The 19,381-nt window shown below is 43.3% G+C and overlaps 2 protein-coding genes across 5 annotated transcripts in view; one reads left to right on the plus strand and one right to left on the minus strand.

Annotated features, from left to right (window-relative positions):
• Window positions 1-7,856, plus strand: part of LOC109875518 (serine/threonine-protein kinase MARK1) — a 94,554-nt gene extending 86,698 nt beyond the window's left edge. For 2 of the 4 annotated variants that reach the window (XM_031798887.1, XM_020467843.2), the window contains 4 exons: window positions 1,148-1,309; window positions 2,224-2,481; window positions 4,695-4,739; window positions 5,337-7,856. In XM_031798887.1, the coding sequence (XP_031654747.1) occupies window positions 1,148-1,309; window positions 2,224-2,481; window positions 4,695-4,739; window positions 5,337-5,682 (811 nt within the window). In that variant the 3' untranslated portion in view covers window positions 5,683-7,856. The remainder of the gene's footprint in view (window positions 1-1,147; window positions 1,310-2,223; window positions 2,482-4,694; window positions 4,740-5,336) is intronic. The other 2 variants (XM_031798890.1, XM_020467844.2) reach the window with 1 other exon arrangement.
• Window positions 7,857-9,657: 1,801 nt separating this feature from the next.
• The window catches only part of zgc:172076, an 18,513-nt gene continuing 8,789 nt past the window's right edge, over window positions 9,658-19,381 (minus strand). The window contains exons 4-9 of the mRNA XM_020467876.2: window positions 18,471-18,625; window positions 17,216-17,348; window positions 16,046-16,202; window positions 15,238-15,361; window positions 11,626-11,815; window positions 9,658-10,115 (exon numbers count right to left, since the gene is read on the minus strand). Coding sequence (XP_020323465.1) covers window positions 9,955-10,115; window positions 11,626-11,815; window positions 15,238-15,361; window positions 16,046-16,202; window positions 17,216-17,348; window positions 18,471-18,625 — 920 coding nt within the window. The 3' untranslated portion in view covers window positions 9,658-9,954. The remainder of the gene's footprint in view (window positions 10,116-11,625; window positions 11,816-15,237; window positions 15,362-16,045; window positions 16,203-17,215; window positions 17,349-18,470; window positions 18,626-19,381) is intronic.

Below are 19,381 nucleotides of genomic sequence, written 5' to 3' on the forward strand. Positions count from 1 at the left end.
GGAGGGCGATGGGGATGATTGTTGTTGATAACGTTTGCAGCTTTGATTGCTGTTGACAATGTTTACCTGCCTAAATACGTAGGCGTTGGAGTGTGACTCCAGAACTGACTCTCTCCCTGTTCTTGCCCCCTCTCTACCCCTCTCTCCCACTTTCCTCGTGTTCTTCCTCCTGTGATCCTTCTTGTCCCCTCTCTACCCCTCTCTCCCGCTTTCCTCGTGTTCTTCCTCCTGTGATCCTTCTTGTCCCCTCTCTACCCCTCTCTCCCGCTTTCCTCGTGTTCTTCCTCCTGTGATCCTTCTTGTCCCCTCTCTACCCCTCTCCCGCTTTCCTCGTGTTCTTCCTCCTGTGATCCTTCTTGTCCCCTCTCTACCCCTCTCTCCCGCTTTCCTCGTGTTCTTCCTCCTGTGATCCTTCTTGTCCCCTCTCTACCCCTCTCTCCTGCTTTCCTCGTGTTCTTCCTCCTGTGATCCTTCTTGTCCCCTCTCTACCCCTCTCTCCCGCTTTCCTCGTGTTCTTCCTCCTGTGATCCTTCTTGTCCCCTCTCTACCCCTCTCTCCTGCTTTCCTCGTGTTCTTCCTCCTGTGATCCTTCTTGTCCCCTCTCTATCCCCCTCTCCTGCTTTCCTCGTGTTCTTCCTCCTGTGATCCTTCTTGTCCCCTCTCTATCCCCCTCTCCCGCTTTCCTCGTGTTCTTCCTCCTGTGATCCTTCTTGTCCCCTCTCTACCCCTCTCTCCCGCTTTCCTCGTGTTCTTCCTCCTGTGATCCTTCTTGTCCCCTCTCTACCCCTCTCTCCCGCTTTCCTCGTGTTCTTCCTCCTGTGATCCTTGTCCCCTCTCTACCCCTCTCTCCCGCTTTCCTCGTGTTCTTCCTCCTGTGATCCTTCTTGTCCCCTCTCTACCCCTCTCTCCCGCTTTCCTCGTGTTCTTCCTCCTGTGATCCTTCTTGTCCCCTCTCTACCCCTCTCTCCTGCTTTCCTCGTGTTCTTCCTCCTGTGATCCTTCTTGTCCCCTCTCTACCCCTCTCTCCTGCTTTCCTCGTGTTCTTCCTCCTGTGATCCTTCTTGTCCCCTCTCTACCCCTTTCTTTCGCCTTATTTCTCTCACCGTCCTGCTCTCTGTCTCTCGGTCTCTCGCTGTCTTTCTCTCAGTCTGACTGAGATGTCAGGCTCGGCCAGTGGCTCCTCGCCGTCGTCAGGGGCAGCCTCAGCTGTCCCTTCCACCCGTCCGCGTCATGTCAAGTCCATGTCGGCGTCGGGCCACCCCATCAAGTCCCCACTGCCTCCCATAGACGACAACGCGGAGTACAAGGGGTGAGCTAGGGGGCTAGAGAGAGTGAGAGGGGAGCAAGTCCCAAATAGGAAGGGGCCCAAGTTATATGAATTACTAATACCTACCCTATAAATGTTTTTCTTCAGGTCTAATCACATTTTATTTGTCACATACACATACAGGTATTTCACCTTAATGTGAAATGCTTACTTACTAGCCCTTAACCAACATGGCAGTTCAATAAATAGAGTTAAGAAAATATTTACTAAATAAACTAAAGTAAAAAAATCAGAAGGTAACACAATACATTCACATAACAATGAAGCTATATACAGGGGGTACCGGTACCTAGTCAAGGTACGGGGGTACAGGTTAGTCGAGGTAATTTGTAAAGTGACTATGCATAGATAATAAACAGCGAGTAGCAGCAGTGTAAAAAAAAAAGAGGGGGGAGCGTCAATGTAAATAGTCCATTGGCCATTTCATTAGTTTAGTTGTTCAGCAGTCTTATGGCTTGGGGGGGTAGAAGCTGTTAAGGAGCCTTTTGGTCCTAGACTTGGTGCTCCGTTACCACTTGCCGTGCGGTAGCAGAGGGAACAGTCTATGACTTGGGTGACTGGAGTCTTTGAGCATTTTTTGGGCCTTCCTCTGACATCGCCTAGTATATAGGTCAAATGTAGTGCCTGAAGGTAGGGGTACATTTAGAGTTGAGCAAAGGTATAAGACAATGGAGGGTTGAGGAACTGTGAGAAATGACTTGTTAGGACACCCATGTTTTTTCATTGCCCTACGATACTATTTCCTAGAAGTCAGAGATGGAACTGAATTTGTTTAATGTTCTATTACTACTAATGTCTTGATATTAGGTGAGGGAAGAAATAGGTGATATTTCTTATCTATATCTTCTTTCTACTTCCTCTTTCCCTGCACCTATTCTTCCCCTCTCCCTCCGCAGCCCTCCCACGGCCTCGCCGTCGGCGCACAGCATCAGCAGCAGCACGGCCGCCACGCCGCCTGACCGCACACGCTTCCCCCGCGGCTCCTCCAGCCGCTCCACCTTCCACGGGGCCCAACTTCGCGACCGCCGCTCGGCCACCTACAACGGTCCGCCCGCCTCGCCCACACTCTCCCATGACACGGGGGCTCTGTCCCAGGCGCGCAGGGGCACCTCCACGGGCATCATCGGCAAGATCACCTCCAAGTTTGTCCGCAGGTCAGTGGAAATGGGCGGAAAATGCACCATACCAATATGTTTGCCAAACCTGGGACAAATAGTCAGATGGCCTACCCTGAAGTATTGTAGGTGCGCTTGATTTATCCACAACTGCGTGCAAGGCTGAGCAGAGTTGGCAATTTTGGGCCCATTCTATAGGTTTCATTGTACCGGGCACATCTCCGTTATTTAAACGTATCTGACAATGTATTTGACTCAGGTCTGATATTTACAATACTAAACTGCAGGAGTATGGTCAAGTCCATTTCAATTCGGCAAGTAAACTGCAATTACAATTTAGTTCCTGAATTGACGTTATTGAAATGGAATTGACCCCAATATCATGTCTCATGTTTCCCTTCCTTAGGGCCATATTTACCCAGCGTTTGCATCGGATATTGAAAGTAACAGCTGCATATTTTGTACTAGTCAATATATGTAGTTCTTTACTAGGGTACCATGTAAGGTACAAGGCTGCTTTGAGTGTGGAGAGGGATAATAGTGTGTGGTTGGGTTCCTCTTTCTCTCAATCCTGCATCAGGTGAAGTTGACCTTAGACACTGATTTTAGGTCAGTTCAGCATTTCCCACTAATGGTTGAGGTTAGGATTGGGGGAGGTAAAGCTGATCATAGATCTGTTCCTAGGGTAAACTTAACCCCGGAGCGCTAAGCCCACAGATGTCGTGTCCAGGCCCTATTCCCCTAGGTGAGCCTGCGGTGAGCAGGCTCTGGTCTGAGAGAGACGTGGGCTGCTTAAAGATATGCTCACACACTTGCAGGACCACACGCAAAGGCATAGACACGCATACATAAATGCATGCAGTCTCTCTCTCTCTTACACACGCGCACACGCGCACACACACACACACACACACACACACACACACACACACACACACACACACACACACACACAGAGTGTGAAGTCTGCAGTATCTGTGACCGTGCTGCAGTCAGTCAAGGGCACTGGGTAAAATGAGCCTGCTTTTTATCACCAGCCCGGGGCTCCACCCTTAGAGCATGACAAACTAACCTATCACACTGCAGCCTGCCTGCATAACTGAGAGGTTCTATACACTCATCATATGCTACTGTAGCAATCAATGTGCATTTTTTTATGAAGATTTTTTATTTAAGATGAAATGTTTTGATTTTGTTCTTATAGTTTGTTGAGAGCAATTGTTAATCAGACTTTCCATGTGTAGTAGGTATGAACTGGTTATGAACCAACCGGTATGAACTAGTTGGTTCTTAGTGCCTTCAATCAGCCCATAGTGAATTTAGCGTTATTGCTGAAAGCGTATGTAACGTGTATTTAAGCACATAATTTGTTAATGGAACATTGGGATCGAATTGCTGACGTCGTGGACCCATCACCATTTGATCGTACATGTCTGCCACATTATGAGAAAGTCATTGAACAACATTTCCACAACACCCTTTTCTGCCTTTCTGTTTCCATCCATAGTTACACTCCAAAAAAAACAAAAATACCAATTTATTTAAAAATTACTACTTTCATTGTTTTTTTTGTAGTGTTTTTTTTTTTATAGAACTATGTCTTTCAGGGCTGGCCAGAGGTAGGAGCGCACAGAATGGGTTACCATGTCTATATCCCCACAATGACTCACCTCCACACCCTCTCTTCATCGCCATTCTAAAAGCCCTCTTCAACGACATGCAATCATTCATGCCCTGGTGCCAGCCCCCCTTCCCTAACCCCTCTCCCTATCCCCTCCCCACCCAAAATCCACTGTGCCGGGGCACTACACCGCTCCGCATTATCCACCCCCCTATCTGACCCTGCACCACTAACAGAGTGAGATTGAGACTCCCGAGATGCCTTGCCTGTGATGCCTTGGAGTTTACAGACACCTGCACTCACTTTCCGACTTCTTGTTTCGTTCTTTGGTTTGAGTGTGTTGTGTACTGTAGATGACTTCTATCATCCATCTCTCTCTGTTCACATGATTTCCACATTGTATCATCCTCCGTTTTAGCTTGCTTGCCAATATACGTGTCATGTTGGTTTTTTGGCAGTCCTCGCCAGTTGCCTCCCCAGAACGAGTTGAGTCGCGTGACCGTGTATGTTTATAGGTTTGACCCCATCCCACCCTCTTCCTTTTCACGTTCACATATCCCATCGTCTGTGTGTACACTGGCGATCCCTTCCACTGCTCTGTTGAACTCTGAACTCTGATTGCTTCCCAAAGGGCCACGGTTGAAGGAGAGGCCAGTGGCAGTACAGAACCCCCAAGGTGAGGCATCGGCACAGCCGCCCGCAGAAAAAGCAACAACCTCGAAATGAAAGCATGGCATGTCAATGAGGGTCACTACTAATCTCAGGATCCTAAGCGAATGTCACCGGTTCACTCTTGTTGTGCTGTTCTTTGTTATGTGTGTACTTTGTCCCCATGCACTCTGTCACACAGCGGTGGTGTTTGTGCTTTTTGTGCCTAAGTGGCGTGACCCTGAATACCATGTTCTTGCTAGACCTTGGTGGGCCATGTGTGTGTTTAAACTGTCTAGAAGTGTCTGATCTGAGTCTGTATTACACGGAAATAAGTAATAGGTGCGTAATCTTTGAATAAAATATGAGTCATTCAGTTGTCAGTCTTACGAGGTCCCAACACATGGGTTATATAAGTTCGGTGCGTTACCTTTTGTCCTCTATTATGCCCTCTTTGAAAAATAAATAGTCGCACGCTCTATATACTCCCAACCACGTCATATGACTCTTTTAAAAATATATTTTTAAAAGATGGTCAGCACCTCACCAACCTTTTGGGGTTTTGCGTCTACCTACTTATCTCCCATTCAATTAACACTATTGCCTGTGTTCTTTTCCTCTCCAGGAGCGCGTCAGGGGAACCCAAGGAGGACGGTTCCCGGGACTCCAAACCCCGTTCACTGCGCTTCACATGGAGCATGAAGACTACCTCATCCATGGAGCCCGGCGACATGATGCGCGAGATCCGGAAGGTCCTGGATGCCAACAACTGCGACTACGAGCAGCGCGAGCGCTTCATGCTCTTCTGCGTGCACGGCGACGCCCGCCAGGACAGTCTGGTCCAATGGGAGATGGAGGTGTGCAAGCTGCCACGCCTCTCACTCAACGGCGTGCGCTTCAAGCGGATCTCAGGCACGTCCATCGCCTTCAAGAATATTGCGTCCAAAGTGGCCAACGAGCTCAAGCTGTGAAAAGTGACTTTTGGGAAGACTAAACAAACTAAAGAGAATTAACATACAACACTGAAAACGGAGGGGGCAGAGGACGTAATCCTGGTGTTCCTTGAGTTTGCGGGCGCCCCACGTGTCGGGCCCAAGAGTCAGCCGCAATATTGAGTTTACCGCTATTCGAGGCTACTGCCATATTGTGAATCGAGACAAAATACACTCCCATTTTTCCTCCCCAAGGCAAACCCCTGCATTACAAAATCGTTGATTATAACAAGAGGTGAGAACTGACCATTATTGCAATGATATGAAAACATTTGTATCAATGGCCCGCAAAATTTCAATTCCATTGCTAAACTACCATTAAAGGGGGTTGAAATAAGAGACTGCAAAGCTACTTTTTCCACATGTACAGTATAAAATAAAATAGAGAATGTTTTGTTGTATTGTTCATGGAGTTGTATAAAACAGGACTCTTCAGCATAATGTCTGCAGGTATTGTATAGTCTTGAGTTTCTGTACAGAAAGTGTTTAAATGTGTCATATTGTATTTTTTTCTTTTCGTTTGGAGTTCTTTCCTTCTTGTTGACATATTTGTAGATTGTTTGCCTCCACTGAAGTTGAATGTTTAGAAGGGAAAAAAAAAACATTTTTTATTATCACGGGGAAAAGGAAAAAAAACAAGCTTATTTTTTACTTTTCATGGAAAATAAGTTCCTTTCCCAATACAGGATAGATCGAGTGACGTGATCTGTGTTGAAAAGCAAAACTCTACACATCCCAAAGCCCTAATCAAGTCATTCCTCCTAATGCACTATTTTGGCCATTCTCACAACCCTCTTTCATGTAGCGTAGCTGAATGATGACGTTAGCACTGCAGTTTTAAAATGTTCTGTTTATTGCATAGAATTTACATAAGGGATCTTAGATGTGTGACGAACCATGTCCTTTAATTATCTTTGAGAACCCAAATATACATTGTAGACTAGCAGCACCACAAATTGTTCAGTTGCACTCAATTTTAATCCCGCTCTCATAAAGTCCCGCTTTATGCAGTCTTACACGGTGTTGCAGTTGTCGCTGGCATTGCGCTCAATGATTAATCAAATGCTCTTCAAACAAATATTGGGACAAAACTACCCATTCAAAACACTTCGTGGTCTTTTAGTAGCATAAATGCACCGGCCACCATTCTAGGTCAGGAAGTGACATCAATTATTATAACTGCCTCAAATATCTCATGTTCTGCTTGAGAATGCCCAAAGCTTTAAGGGTTCACACAAAGTGATGCCCAAGCAGTTTGACCTCACTAGTGACTATATCCCTCTGTTTCTCTTCCTTCCTTCTAAACTGCAGTTAATTGGTAGTTACTGTGCGACACCTGTCTGACTTGTTTTGTGATCAATTTTATTTTCTTGCAAAATATATTGTATTTATTCCACCACATTATGCCTTTTAATGTGCTGCTTGGTATTTCTGAGGCATTCACCTGTACGAGAAAAAAAATAGGATATAGCTAGTTTCACACATTTTTATTTTGTTTTAGGTTTTTCCCCTTTGTCATTAGTGATTGCGATGAGTACGTAAAATAACCACTAGTGCTGGTACGTTTCTACTTGTTATTTTGTATGAAAAGTAATGAGGGTCAACTGTGCAATGGTATTCCATGTTGTATTACTGTAAAGATGAGAGATGGGCCTATAGACCGCACCCTTTAACGCAGCGTAGAGAATGGAAACAGAATGCAGACATTTTATTTCCTCATTTCAAAAGACACAATAGAAAGGAAAAAGCAAAGGCGAGTGGTTAAAAAAAATATATATGAAAACAAGGTTAAAAGCTGTGAGTCCTTCTGGAAGCTGAGCGAGAAATCTCCACCGCTGACTTTCTGTGGCATTATGGGAGCAGGGGGGGTTGGAGGGGGTACTGCACGTGGAAGAAAAATGCATATTCCTAATTGTTAACAGTACAACTTCCAGAGAGGATGTCTATTGTGTTGCCTTAGCACGTCAAGTGTAGAGGAGAAGCGGAAAGTGTTAAAGAAATGTAAATGATTATGCCTCGCCCTTTTCATCTCCATTAACCCCTCCCCCCACCGAAAGCCCTCCTGCCACAACATACATGCGAGGAAAGCTTGAGTCATCTAGATTCAGTCTCACTCGTGCACAATATTAAAGCTTACTTGAAAGGAGTCTCAAGCAAATGTCTGGTGTCATTTTGTTTATTTTTTTTTACCAGTATTGACTATTCAATTTTGTGTGAGTAACCATGGCTTCACAGCCAATCGGTTTAACATAACCCGAGGAACGATACGTCCTGGAAAGAGCTTTGTAATTTGTATAGAAATATACAATGCTCAAAAAAATAAAGGGAACACTAAAATAACACATCCTAGATCTGAATGAATGAAATATTCTCATTAAATACTTTTTTCTTTACATAGTTGAATGTGCTGACAACAAAATCACACAAAAATTATCAATGGAAATGTATCAATCCATGGAGGTCTGGATATGGAGTCACACTCAAAATTAAAGTGGAAAACCACACTACAGGCTGATCCAACTTATATGTAATGTCCTTAAAACAAGTCAAAATGAGGCTCTGTAGTGTGTGTGGCCTCCACGTGCCTGTATGACCTCCCTACAATGCCTGGGCATGCTCCTGTTGAGGTGGCGGATAGTCTCCTGAGGGATCTCCTCCCAGACCTGGACTAAAACATCCGCCAACTCCTGGACAGTCTGTGGTGCAACGTGGCGTTGGTGGATGGAGCGAGACATGATGTCTCAGATGTGCTCAATTGGATTCAGGTCTGGGAAACGGGCGGGCCAGTCCATAGCATCAATGCCTTCCTCTTGCAGGAACTGCTGACACACTCCAGCCACAGGAGGTCTAGCATTGTCTTGCATTAGGAGGAACCCAGGGCCAACCGCACCAGCATATGGTCTCACAAAGGGTCTGAGGATCTCATCTCGGTACCTAATGGCAATCAGGCTACCTCTGGCAGGCACATGGAGGCCTGTGCCGGCCCCCCAAAGAAATGCCACCCCACACCATGACTGACCCACCGCCAAACCGGTCATGCTGAAGGATGTTGCATGCAGCAGAACGTTCTCCACGGCGTCTCCAGACTCTGTCACATGTGCTCAGTGTGAACCTGCTTTCATCTGTGAAGAGCACAGGGCACCAGTGGCGAATTTGCCAAACTTCGTGTTCTCTGGCAAATGCCAAACGTCCTGCACGGTGTTGGGCTGTAAGCACAACCCCCACCTGTGGACGTCGGGCCCCTCATACCACCATCATGGAGTCTGTTTCTGACCGTTTGAGCAGACACATGCACATTTGTGGCCTGCTGGAGGTCATTTTGCAGGGATCTGGCAGTGCTCCTCCTTGCACAAAGGCGGAGTTAGCGGTCCTGCTGCTGGGTTGTTGCCCTCCTATGGCCTCCTCCACGTCTCCTGATGTACTGGCCTGTCTCCTTGGTAGCGCCTCCATGCTCTGGACACTACGCTGACAGACACAGCAAACCTTCTTGCCACAGCACGCATTGATGTGCCATCATGGATGAGCTGCACTACCTGAGCCACTTGTGTGGGTTGTAAGACTCCATCTCATGCTACCACTAGAGTGAAAGCACCGCCAGCATTCAAAAGTGACCAAAACATCAGCCAGGAAGCATAGGAACTGAGAAGTGGTCTGTGGTCACCACCTGCAGAACCACTCCTGTATTGGGGGTGTCTTGCTAATTACCTATAATTTCCACCTGTTGTCTATTCCATTTGCACAACAGCATGTGACATTTGTCAATCAGTGTTGCTTCCTAAGTGGACAGTTTGATTTCACAGAAGTGTGATTGACTTGGAGTTACATTGTGTTGTTTAAGTGTTCCCTTTATTTTTTTGAGCAGTGTATATTGCTCTGTAGCTCATGATTATCCTAATGTGTGTGGCCATACCAAACGTCATACTGAAAGCAAACAGGTGAAATTATACAAAAATATTTGAAGTCAAACAGTTTTTATATACAGCACATAAGCACAATTTGGAACTTTTGAAAAGTATTTTACTTTTTTATGCAATATTAATGCAATAAGTCTTTGTACCTATGTCACAGTGTTAATTGAATTAGAACACAGTACAATCAACATTAACAAAGTCAGCTGTTAAAACATTGTTGGTTTTAGAAAAACTCATGATCATGTCATTCTCGCAATAGCACGCTCCCAGTCAATCTACTAAAATGTGAAGTTTTTGTTGATTAGGACAGGAGTCCCTTTCCCTCCCATCTTCCTCAGCTCTACTTCTGTAAAGGCACCAGATCATCGATTTTCTCTTCCCCCTCTAACCTCTTCTCCATGCGGATGAGCAGCTTGACCCCGTCCACCACTAGCTGCGTGAACCCCACCTCGTCCAAGCCGATTGTCTGGGCATTACTGATGTTATACACTTCACTGCAGTCTAAGGAGAAAGAGGTAAGAACTTCAGTTATTTCGACCATATTAAAGTAGGGTATGTAAGGACTTGCTTGTCAATTTGGAGGAAATTATAGCAGTATATTTTTTTTATCCTTGGAAAAAAAACTAAAATAATTTAAAGTAACTAACTTATAGCATATATAGATACTATATACACACACATTATACAATACATGACTTAAAGTATGTGGACACCTGTTCGTCAAACATTTTATTCCAAAATCGTGGGCATTGATGTGGACTTGGTCCTCCCCTTTGCAGCTATAACAACCTCTTCACTTCTGGGAGGGCTTTCCACTAGATGTTGGAACATTTCTGCAGGGACTTGTTTCCATTCCCTCACGAGAGAATTAGTGAGGTTTGGCACATATGTTGGGTAATTAGGCCTGGCTCACTGTCTGTGTTAAAATTCATCCCAAAGGTGTTCGATGGGGTTGAAATCAGGGCTCTGTGCAGGCCAGTCAAGTTCTTCCACGTCGATCTCGACAACACATTTCTGTATGGACCTCACTTTGTGCATGGTGGCATTGTCAAGCTGGAACAGGAAAGGGCCTTCCCCAAACTGTTGCCACAAAGTAGGAAGCACAGAATTGTTCTAGAATGCCATTGTATGCTGTAGTAGCATTAAGATTTCCCTTCACTGGAACTGAAACATGAAAAACAGCCCAAGACCATTATTCCTCTTCTACCAAACTTTACAGTTGGCACTATGCATTGGTGAGTTCTCCTGGCATCCGAAAAGCCAGATTTGTCCTTCGGGCTGCAAGATGGTGAAGTAGAGAACGTGTTTCCACTGCTCCAGAGTCCAATGGCGGCAAGCTTTACACCACTCCAGCCGACGCTTGGCATTGCGCATGGTGATCATAGGCTTGTGAGCGGCTGCTCAGCAATGGAAACCCATTTCATGAAGCTCCCGACGAACAGTTATTGTGCTGACGTTGCTTCCATAGGCAGTTTGGAACTCGGTAGTGAGTGTTGCAACTGAGGACAGATGATTTTTATGCGCTTCAGCACTCGGTGGTCCCGTTCTGTGAGCTTGTTTCCACTTCACAATAACAACACTTGGTTGACTGGGGCATCTCTAGCAGGGCTGAAATTTGACGAACTGACATGTTGGACAGGTGCCATTCTATGAGGGTGCCACGTTGAAAGTCACTGAGCTCTTCAGTAAGCCCATTCTCCTGTTTGTCTATGGAGATTGCATGGTTATGTGCTCGATTTTATACACCTGTCAGCAACGGGTGAAGCTGAAATAGCCGCATCCAGTAATTTGAAGGGACGTCCACATACTTTTGTGTATATGTAGTGTATATTACACCTAGAGTTATACTCATCAGAATATCTAGAAGAATGATTCATGACCTATATATGTTTTGCCAATTGTACAAAAACTCTGTCAAATGTGCCAAGGAAGTGCTGAAATTCAGAATAGATTTATTTTTTACTCAAATTAGTTTTCACTAAAACAATTTCAGCCCGTCCATGTGCATTACCGGTGTTGTCCATGCGGAGGCGCAGTCTCCTGAGGACGTCTTCCAGACGTTTGTGTCTGGGCAGGTGTTGCAGCTTGACACGAACGCTAGCCCTCAGGCCGGTCCCCACATCTGCTGGAGAGCTCACTACCCATCCAAGCTGCTGCTTCCAGATGAATGGGTGCCTCAGCTTTTTGTACAGTGCCTCCAACTGGACAACAAGAGACGGTCATAGCTTATTAGTTTTGCCCCATTAAATTTCTAGTAATAGACTTTGTTTTTTTTCACCACCACAGAAGTTTGGATTGGACATCCATACTAGAGGACGACCGATTTAATCGGAATGGATGATTTAATTAGGCCGATTTTCAAGTAATCTGCATTTTTGGACACCAATCATGGCCGATTACATTGCACTCCACGAGGAGACTGCGTGGCAGGCTGACTACCTGTTATGCGAGTGCAGCAATGAGCCAAGGTAAGGTGCTAGCTGGCATTAAACGTATGTTATAAAAAACAGTCACTCTTAACTAGTGATTATGCTAACTACACATTTCTGATGATATTACTAGTTTATCTAGCTTGTCCTGCGTTGCATATAATCGATGCGGTGCCTGTTAATTTATCATTGAATCAGCCAAACGAGTGATTTAACAAGCGCATTCGCGAAAAAAGCACTGTCGTTGCACCAATGTGAACCTAAACATCAACGCCTTTCTTAAAATCAATACACAAGTATATATTTTTAAACCTGCATATTTAGTTAATATTGCCTGCTAACGTGAATTTCTTTTAACTAAGGAAATTGTGTCACTTCTCTTGCGTTCTGTGCAACAGAGTCATGGTATCATCAACAGAGTCAAAATATCATCATCGTTGCACGAATGTACCTAACCATAAACATCAATGCCTTTCTTAAAATCAAGACACAGAATTATATATTTTTAAACCTGCATATTTAGTTGAAAGAAATTCATGTCAGCAGGCAATATTAAACTAGGGAAATTGTGTCACTTCTCTTGCGTTCATTGCCAGCAGAGTCAGGGTATATGCAACAGTTTGGGCCTCCTGGCTCGTTGCGAACTAATTTGCCAGAATTTTACGTAATTATGATGTAACATTGAAGGTTGTGCAATGTAACTGCAATATTTAGACTTACGGATGCCAACCGTTAGATTTAAATACGGAACGGTTCCGTATTTCACTGAAAGAACGTTTTTATTTTTCAAAATTATAGTTTCCGGATTTGACCATATTAATGACCCAAGGATCGTATTTCTGTGTGTTATTATGTTATAATTAAGTCTATGATTTGATATTTGATAGAGCAGTCTGACAGAGCGGTGGTAGGCAGAAGCAGGCCTGTAAGCATTCATTCAAACAGCACTTTCGTACATTTGCCAGCAGCTCTTCACTGTGCTTCAAGCATTGCGCTGTTTATGGCTTCAAGCCTATCAACTCCCGAGATTAGGCTGGTGTAACCGATGTGAAATGGCTAGCTAGTTAGCGGGGTGTGCGCTAATAGCGTTTCAATCGGTGACGTCACACGCTCTGAGACCTTGAAGTAGTTGTGCCCCTTGCTAAAAAAAAAAAAAAAAAAAGTTGTGCCCCTTGCTCTGCAAGGGCCGCGGCTTTTGGTCCTGGGCTGGCATGGTTACACGTGGTCTGCGGTTGTGAGGCCGGTTGGACTTACTGCCAAATTTGATAAAACTGTCAATTCAATTCTCTAGCAACTGCTCTGGTGGACATTCCTGCAGTCAGCAACTTGAGACATCTGTGGCATTGTGACAAACTGCACATTTTAGTGGCCTTTTATTGTCCCCAGCACAATGTACACCTGTGTAATGATCATGCTGTTTAATCAGCTTCTTAATATGCCACACCTGTCAGGTGGATGTATTATCTTGGCAAAGGAGAAATGCTCACTAACAGGGATGTAAAGGCATTTGTGAACCAAATCTGAGACAAATAAGCTTTTTGATCTATTGAACATTCCTGGCATCTTTTATTTCAGCTGATGAAACATGGAACCAACACTTTACATATTGCGTTTATATTTTTGTTCAGTATATTTATGTAGCAAGTTAAGATTACGGAGCCTAACGTTAGCTAGATAGCTAGCTAGGAGGATGTCATGTCATTGGAGGAGTGAGTGAGTGACTTTGCCCCCTCCGTATCGTTTTTCGGTGCCTATACACAGCTAGAGATGCAGGTATCATTTGGTTAGCTAGCAAGAACTTAAACGACTGTTATTCAGTTAACATATCTCTTGCGTTCGCGCATTCACTCTGGCCTTTTTATCTACTCAGATTTCAGAGCACTCTTCTATGTCCCAGAGCGCAGAATGGCTGATGAATTTACGAATGCGCAATATCCGCTCAATAGGATCGGTGTCTGTAAACAGGCGGAGAAAGTAATTGCACAGCTAGAACAATGAGACAGATATATTTCACTTGATGTATAAATGTGAGGCATCCGCTTGACGTTTCCATCCATTACCAAATGCTAGTTAAAGGAAGCCCCGTAGCAGGCAGTGGGAGAAGATGGAACAACATGGATTTTTTCCCAAATTGTGTTGTGTAGAAGGGCCGGGGTGCAAAGGCTAATTGCGTTATTGCACTTCGCAGGCTAGGTGTTGCCTAAGGAAAATATGCTGGAGTGCTTGAATATGATGTCGCTAGCCTGTGCTTGACTCATTTGTTTCCATTTGAAACGACAAAACTGTGGTTTATATTGATTTAGTTATAACAGTCTTTGGTAATAGTTAGTCACGAACGCTCTGGATAACATGTAAAGCGCATAACCAGCTCTGCTAGGGCGAGTAAAATGGTCAGACTAGATCTGATTGGCTTTGGCGCATCGGTCTGCGTAGACTCTGGTCCTGGACGAGACAGATGTTTTTATTAGGTTGTATTTACTGCAGTGTCTCTTCATAGTCCAAGCGCACGGCCGCGTTCCCAATCAATGTTGCTCTGTAGCATTTTCACAAATGCCTTAGTATACATAATTCCCAAACTTTTAAATAATTTATGAAAAATGGGAAATGACTTTGTCTAAGTGGTTTCATGAATTGTTGTGTGTAAAATCTCTAGAATGACCTATGTTTACCTTTGATGTTAAATGGCATTATACATATCCTTGTAATTCCGATTATAACTATTTTATTAACATTATTATTCTCTTGGCCAAATATTATATTCACAAATGTAAATGGGGTGGATAAATTCCTAATTTTGTAGTTTTTTTTCATTGAACTGTTACAATTGTATAAATCCCTGAAACTTAAGTTGGAAAAATTATTAGAAGTAATGTCTCTGTTAATGTTAATGTCACATATTAATGATGTCCTGAATTTTTTAATTTTTGGGGTCGGGTTCGCCTGGTGTTATATTATTTAAAAAATGTCATTGTATTCACCGGAATGTCCATGTATTGATGTGTAATAATGTTATTATTGTTGCAATATAAACTAAATTAAAACAATAAGAATAGAAAAGTGCTCGCTTAAAAAAACTCATATTCGTCCTCTGTTTATGAACTGATTTTAATACGATTTCATGTTGCTAAAATGCTGTCAGTTCCACTTTAAGGTAATCATGCAATCAGGATCTGTGTCTTCCGAGGGGTACCAACCTTAAGGATGTTGACACAGATACATTGGAAGGCCTCTGCGATGTTGGCGTCATCTCGCGTGGTCACCAATCTGAGGTGGTCGTCAATGTTGACCCATACCACCAGGGTCCCATCTTTACTGATCCTGCAGAGTGGTAATGGTCATCACAACAGTATCCGTGTTCAATGGACTTACAGGGCCAGTCCTTGCATCTAGAGTGCTGTTATGAGTGTGAGAGTAGTTCGATATAGCCTCGTCCCTCAGCCATATACTAAAACAAGTGGTGTGCTGCTGTTTTGCTGGAAACATAGCTTTAATCTGTTAGAAGGCCCATCGTGTAAAGGCACCATCTAACTGGGTTGTACTGTTTGTACATTTTGAGTAATATTGATTAATCACAGGACCTGGGTCGAGCTACAGAATCAGCTGGGTTTGTGACACCATGATATTTTTTGTTGCTTCTTTAAAATGGTTTGAATAATATGGGGTTTATTTAAACAGATATTCATGATGATTTACTCCTATACTTACAAGAAGAGTGCACTGCCTCACTTCTCCACTAGATTAGTAACGAACTGTTAAAGGCAAAACATGCCGTAGAGCAGTTGTTTTACTTCTCCATCCAGTTTACAACTACTGTGGACTAAAAGGCAAAACAGACCCTAGAGCAGTTATTGCAACATTAACGTGTGAACATGACATTATTTTTACGTATTTTTCATTGCACAAAGAATATTAGTGCATAAAAAAGGTCAACGGCACACACAACAAATGATTTAGGTTGTAAGGAAAGGAACATGCCAGTGGCACTTAAAGAGCAGCACTGACCATACAGCTCTGGAGTCAGGCCAGTCACGGGCCACCCCGTTCCTCAACTGGGAAAGGGAAGGGGCTCCCACGGTCACTCCCTTGTCGTCTTTGTCTTGTGACAGTTCTGCCCTTGAGTACAGCTTCCCTGGCAACTCCTCTGCCAATTGGTCCAGAGCTGGAAGAAGTGTCAATCAATCATGTTTGCTATAGGTCGGATTGGTTAGTGCAGGGATGCTCTGCTCCATTCTTCGATGACAGCAGTTCTGCAGATTTTTGTCCTTGCCTTTTAGCTAGTGACTGATTTCTATTTGGGCCATTCGGTAACATCAATTTGGTGAAGCGAAAACCAGCCGAGCTGTGGAACTCGGCCTTGAGCTGTGCACCCCTGAAATAGTGTATACTCCTTCTGACTCCATGTACCATTACAATGTTACTTGAAACTACTGTGTGAGAAGGAGCATTGATTGCTTTTGCTTGGTGTCCTCAAGATGATTAAAATTGATAGCAGCCCTCATATTCATTGTTATTCTTTAAATGTAAATGAATAGCCTAAAACATATCAACTTAAACTGCTGGAGTTAATGAGCTCAATTACATTTGGTTTTAATTTCCGTTGAGGATAAAGTATCACACTGTATCAGAGTTTGGGTCAATTCCACAAATTACATTTTAATTCTGTTCTTGCTCCCTGTAAACTCCATTGAATTAAATTCAAATTCCAGGTCAGTCTTTGAATTCAGAGAAAATTCAATTCCTCTGAATTCCAATGTTCGGTCAATTCCAGTAATTGAATTCCCAATTCAATATTATCCCCAACAATTCTAATTCTAATTTATGTCACTGTTCAGACAGCCTAGCTATACTGTAAATATAGGAATAGATGTTGAAATTAGTAAAACAAATCCTACAGTACATGTTTGGTACTCTGTGCATCAATTCCATTAACTGGGAAATGTAGGAAAATTGAATTTCAATCTAAAATATCATGTTTTTACAATTCCAATTTAATTCCAATTAAAAAATGTATGTATTTCAATTCCATAACTTGAAGATTTAAAAATGTGAATTTAATTAACAGTATATTATCCACTTCCTGACTGAATTTAAATTAAATTGGAATTGACATCAAACCTGCACTGTATGTAATATTTGTGCTATGTTGTTACTGTAGATCAGAGCACGCAGTACCTTTCTTGGCCAGCATGAAGAGCTGTCTACGTTCTCCCCGGCTGCAGTGTGTCGGAAAGCCGAAGTCATCCACACCGCGCACCACACTCACCTCGCAGCTCAAGGCGTAATCACGGTCAAAATCATCACCTCCCTACGCACACACAGAGTATACATTAATCAGCCAGCCATACACACACACACAGAGAGAGCGAATAAATGGCGAGCAATAAATGCATTTAAACACATTTAAGCATTTACACATCTGATACGGATGTACTGGTGGTCGCCAAAAGGCATGTGGGAGACTCCCCAAACATATGGAAGAAGGTACTCATGTTAGATGAGACTAAAATTGAGCTTTTTGGCCATCAAGAAAACGCTATATCTGACGCAAACCCAACACCTCTCATTACCCCAAGAACACCTGGTTTTTCATCGGCAGGGACTGGGAAACAGGTTTCCCTCAAGAATTTCCCTGTATTTAGCACCATCCATCATTCCTTCAATTCTGACCAATCTTCCAGTGATTTGAGACTGGGGCGGTGGTTCACCTTCCAGCAGGACAATGACCATAAGCATACTGCTAAAGCAACACAAGTGTTTTAAGGGGAAACATTTAAATGTATTGGAATGGTCAAAACCTAGTCCTAAATCCAATTTAGAATCTGTGGTATGACTTAAAGTACACCAGAGGAACCCATCCAACTTGAAGAAGCTGGAGCAGTTTTGCCTTGAATCTGCAAAAATCCCAGTAGCAAGATGCACCAAGCTTATAGAGACATACCCCCAAGAGACTTACAGCTGTAATTGCTGCAAAAGGTGGCTCTACAAATTATTGACTTTGGGGGGGGGGGTGAATAGTTATGCACGCTCAAGTTTTTTTTTAAATGGTCAAATTTCATGTATGTTTTTTTTAATTCCAAGTTGTACGGGAACAAAATAGGAAAAATGCCAAGGGGGGTGAATACTTTCGCAAGCCCCTGTAGTTGTCATAAACATTACTGAGATCTTGACATAACATCTATCAACAGTTTTTATGACATGTCAAATCACACATCTTTGGTAGGTCTGTTATGAAGTGTGGCACACTAAAATCGTTTGAATAGTCCAAGCGATATGTGGCACATGTTAACTTTTTCATAAAAGCATGAAACGTTATAGTTGGGATTATGATGAAACCTTCAAATGCAACTTTTTTTTAACAATATTTTACATTTTGTTATGTGAAATGGAGATACACTTATAAGACCAGACTGTGTCCACGCTACAGTACCTTTAAGTTGTCATGATTAAAGTCACTCTCCTGTAACTTGCTGATCTTGTGGTTTTGGTAGGCCTCAATGACCCGATCAAAGAAGTCACAGAATAGGATGTACGACTGGCCGTCACCAGCCACACAACCCACAGACATGGGTCCATGAAGCTCCCCTGTAGGAAAGTACAGGAACAGAATACACACATATCGTAAGTAAACACTCATACACTAGAGTCACACATTGTAAAGCAGCAGCAGATATTTTGGATTAGCTAGGTGTTAGGACATTGTTATAGTATTTATTTTTTAAGTGGGTCGCTATCATTATAATACATATATACACTGCTCAAAAAAATAAGTTATCATTTAGAGACCGTGGCCAGGGACACTAAAACAAAGCAGGATTGCTGTATTACCTTGTCTGAAGATAAGGAAACCAATAATGAGGTTAAACTATCCATTTAAAGGGGAAATCCACATAACAAAGCAGTCAGCCTGGAGAAATGTAACCACTGTCGAATTCATAGACAAAGCTATGAATGCAAGGACGGATCATCCAAGATAACAAAACATTGGAGGACTTATACACTGCTCAAAAAAATAAAGGGAACACTTAAACAACACAATGTAACTCCAAGTCAATCACACTTCTGTGAAATCAAACTGTCCACTTAGGAAGCAACACTGATTGACAATACATTTCACATGCTGTTGTGCAAATGGAATAGACAACAGGTGGAAATTATAGTCAATTAGCAAGACACCCCCAATAAAGGAGTGGTTCTGCAGGTGGTGACCACAGACCACTTCTCAGTTCCTATGCTTCCTGGCTGATGTTTTGGTCACTTTTGAATGCTGGCGGTGCTTTCACTCTAGTGGTAGCATGAGACGGAGTCTTACAACCCACACAAGTGGCTCAGGTAGTGCAG

Source organism: Oncorhynchus kisutch, linkage group LG20 (assembly GCF_002021735.2).
Source record: "Oncorhynchus kisutch isolate 150728-3 linkage group LG20, Okis_V2, whole genome shotgun sequence".
NCBI classification, from domain to species: domain Eukaryota; kingdom Metazoa; phylum Chordata; class Actinopteri; order Salmoniformes; family Salmonidae; genus Oncorhynchus; species Oncorhynchus kisutch.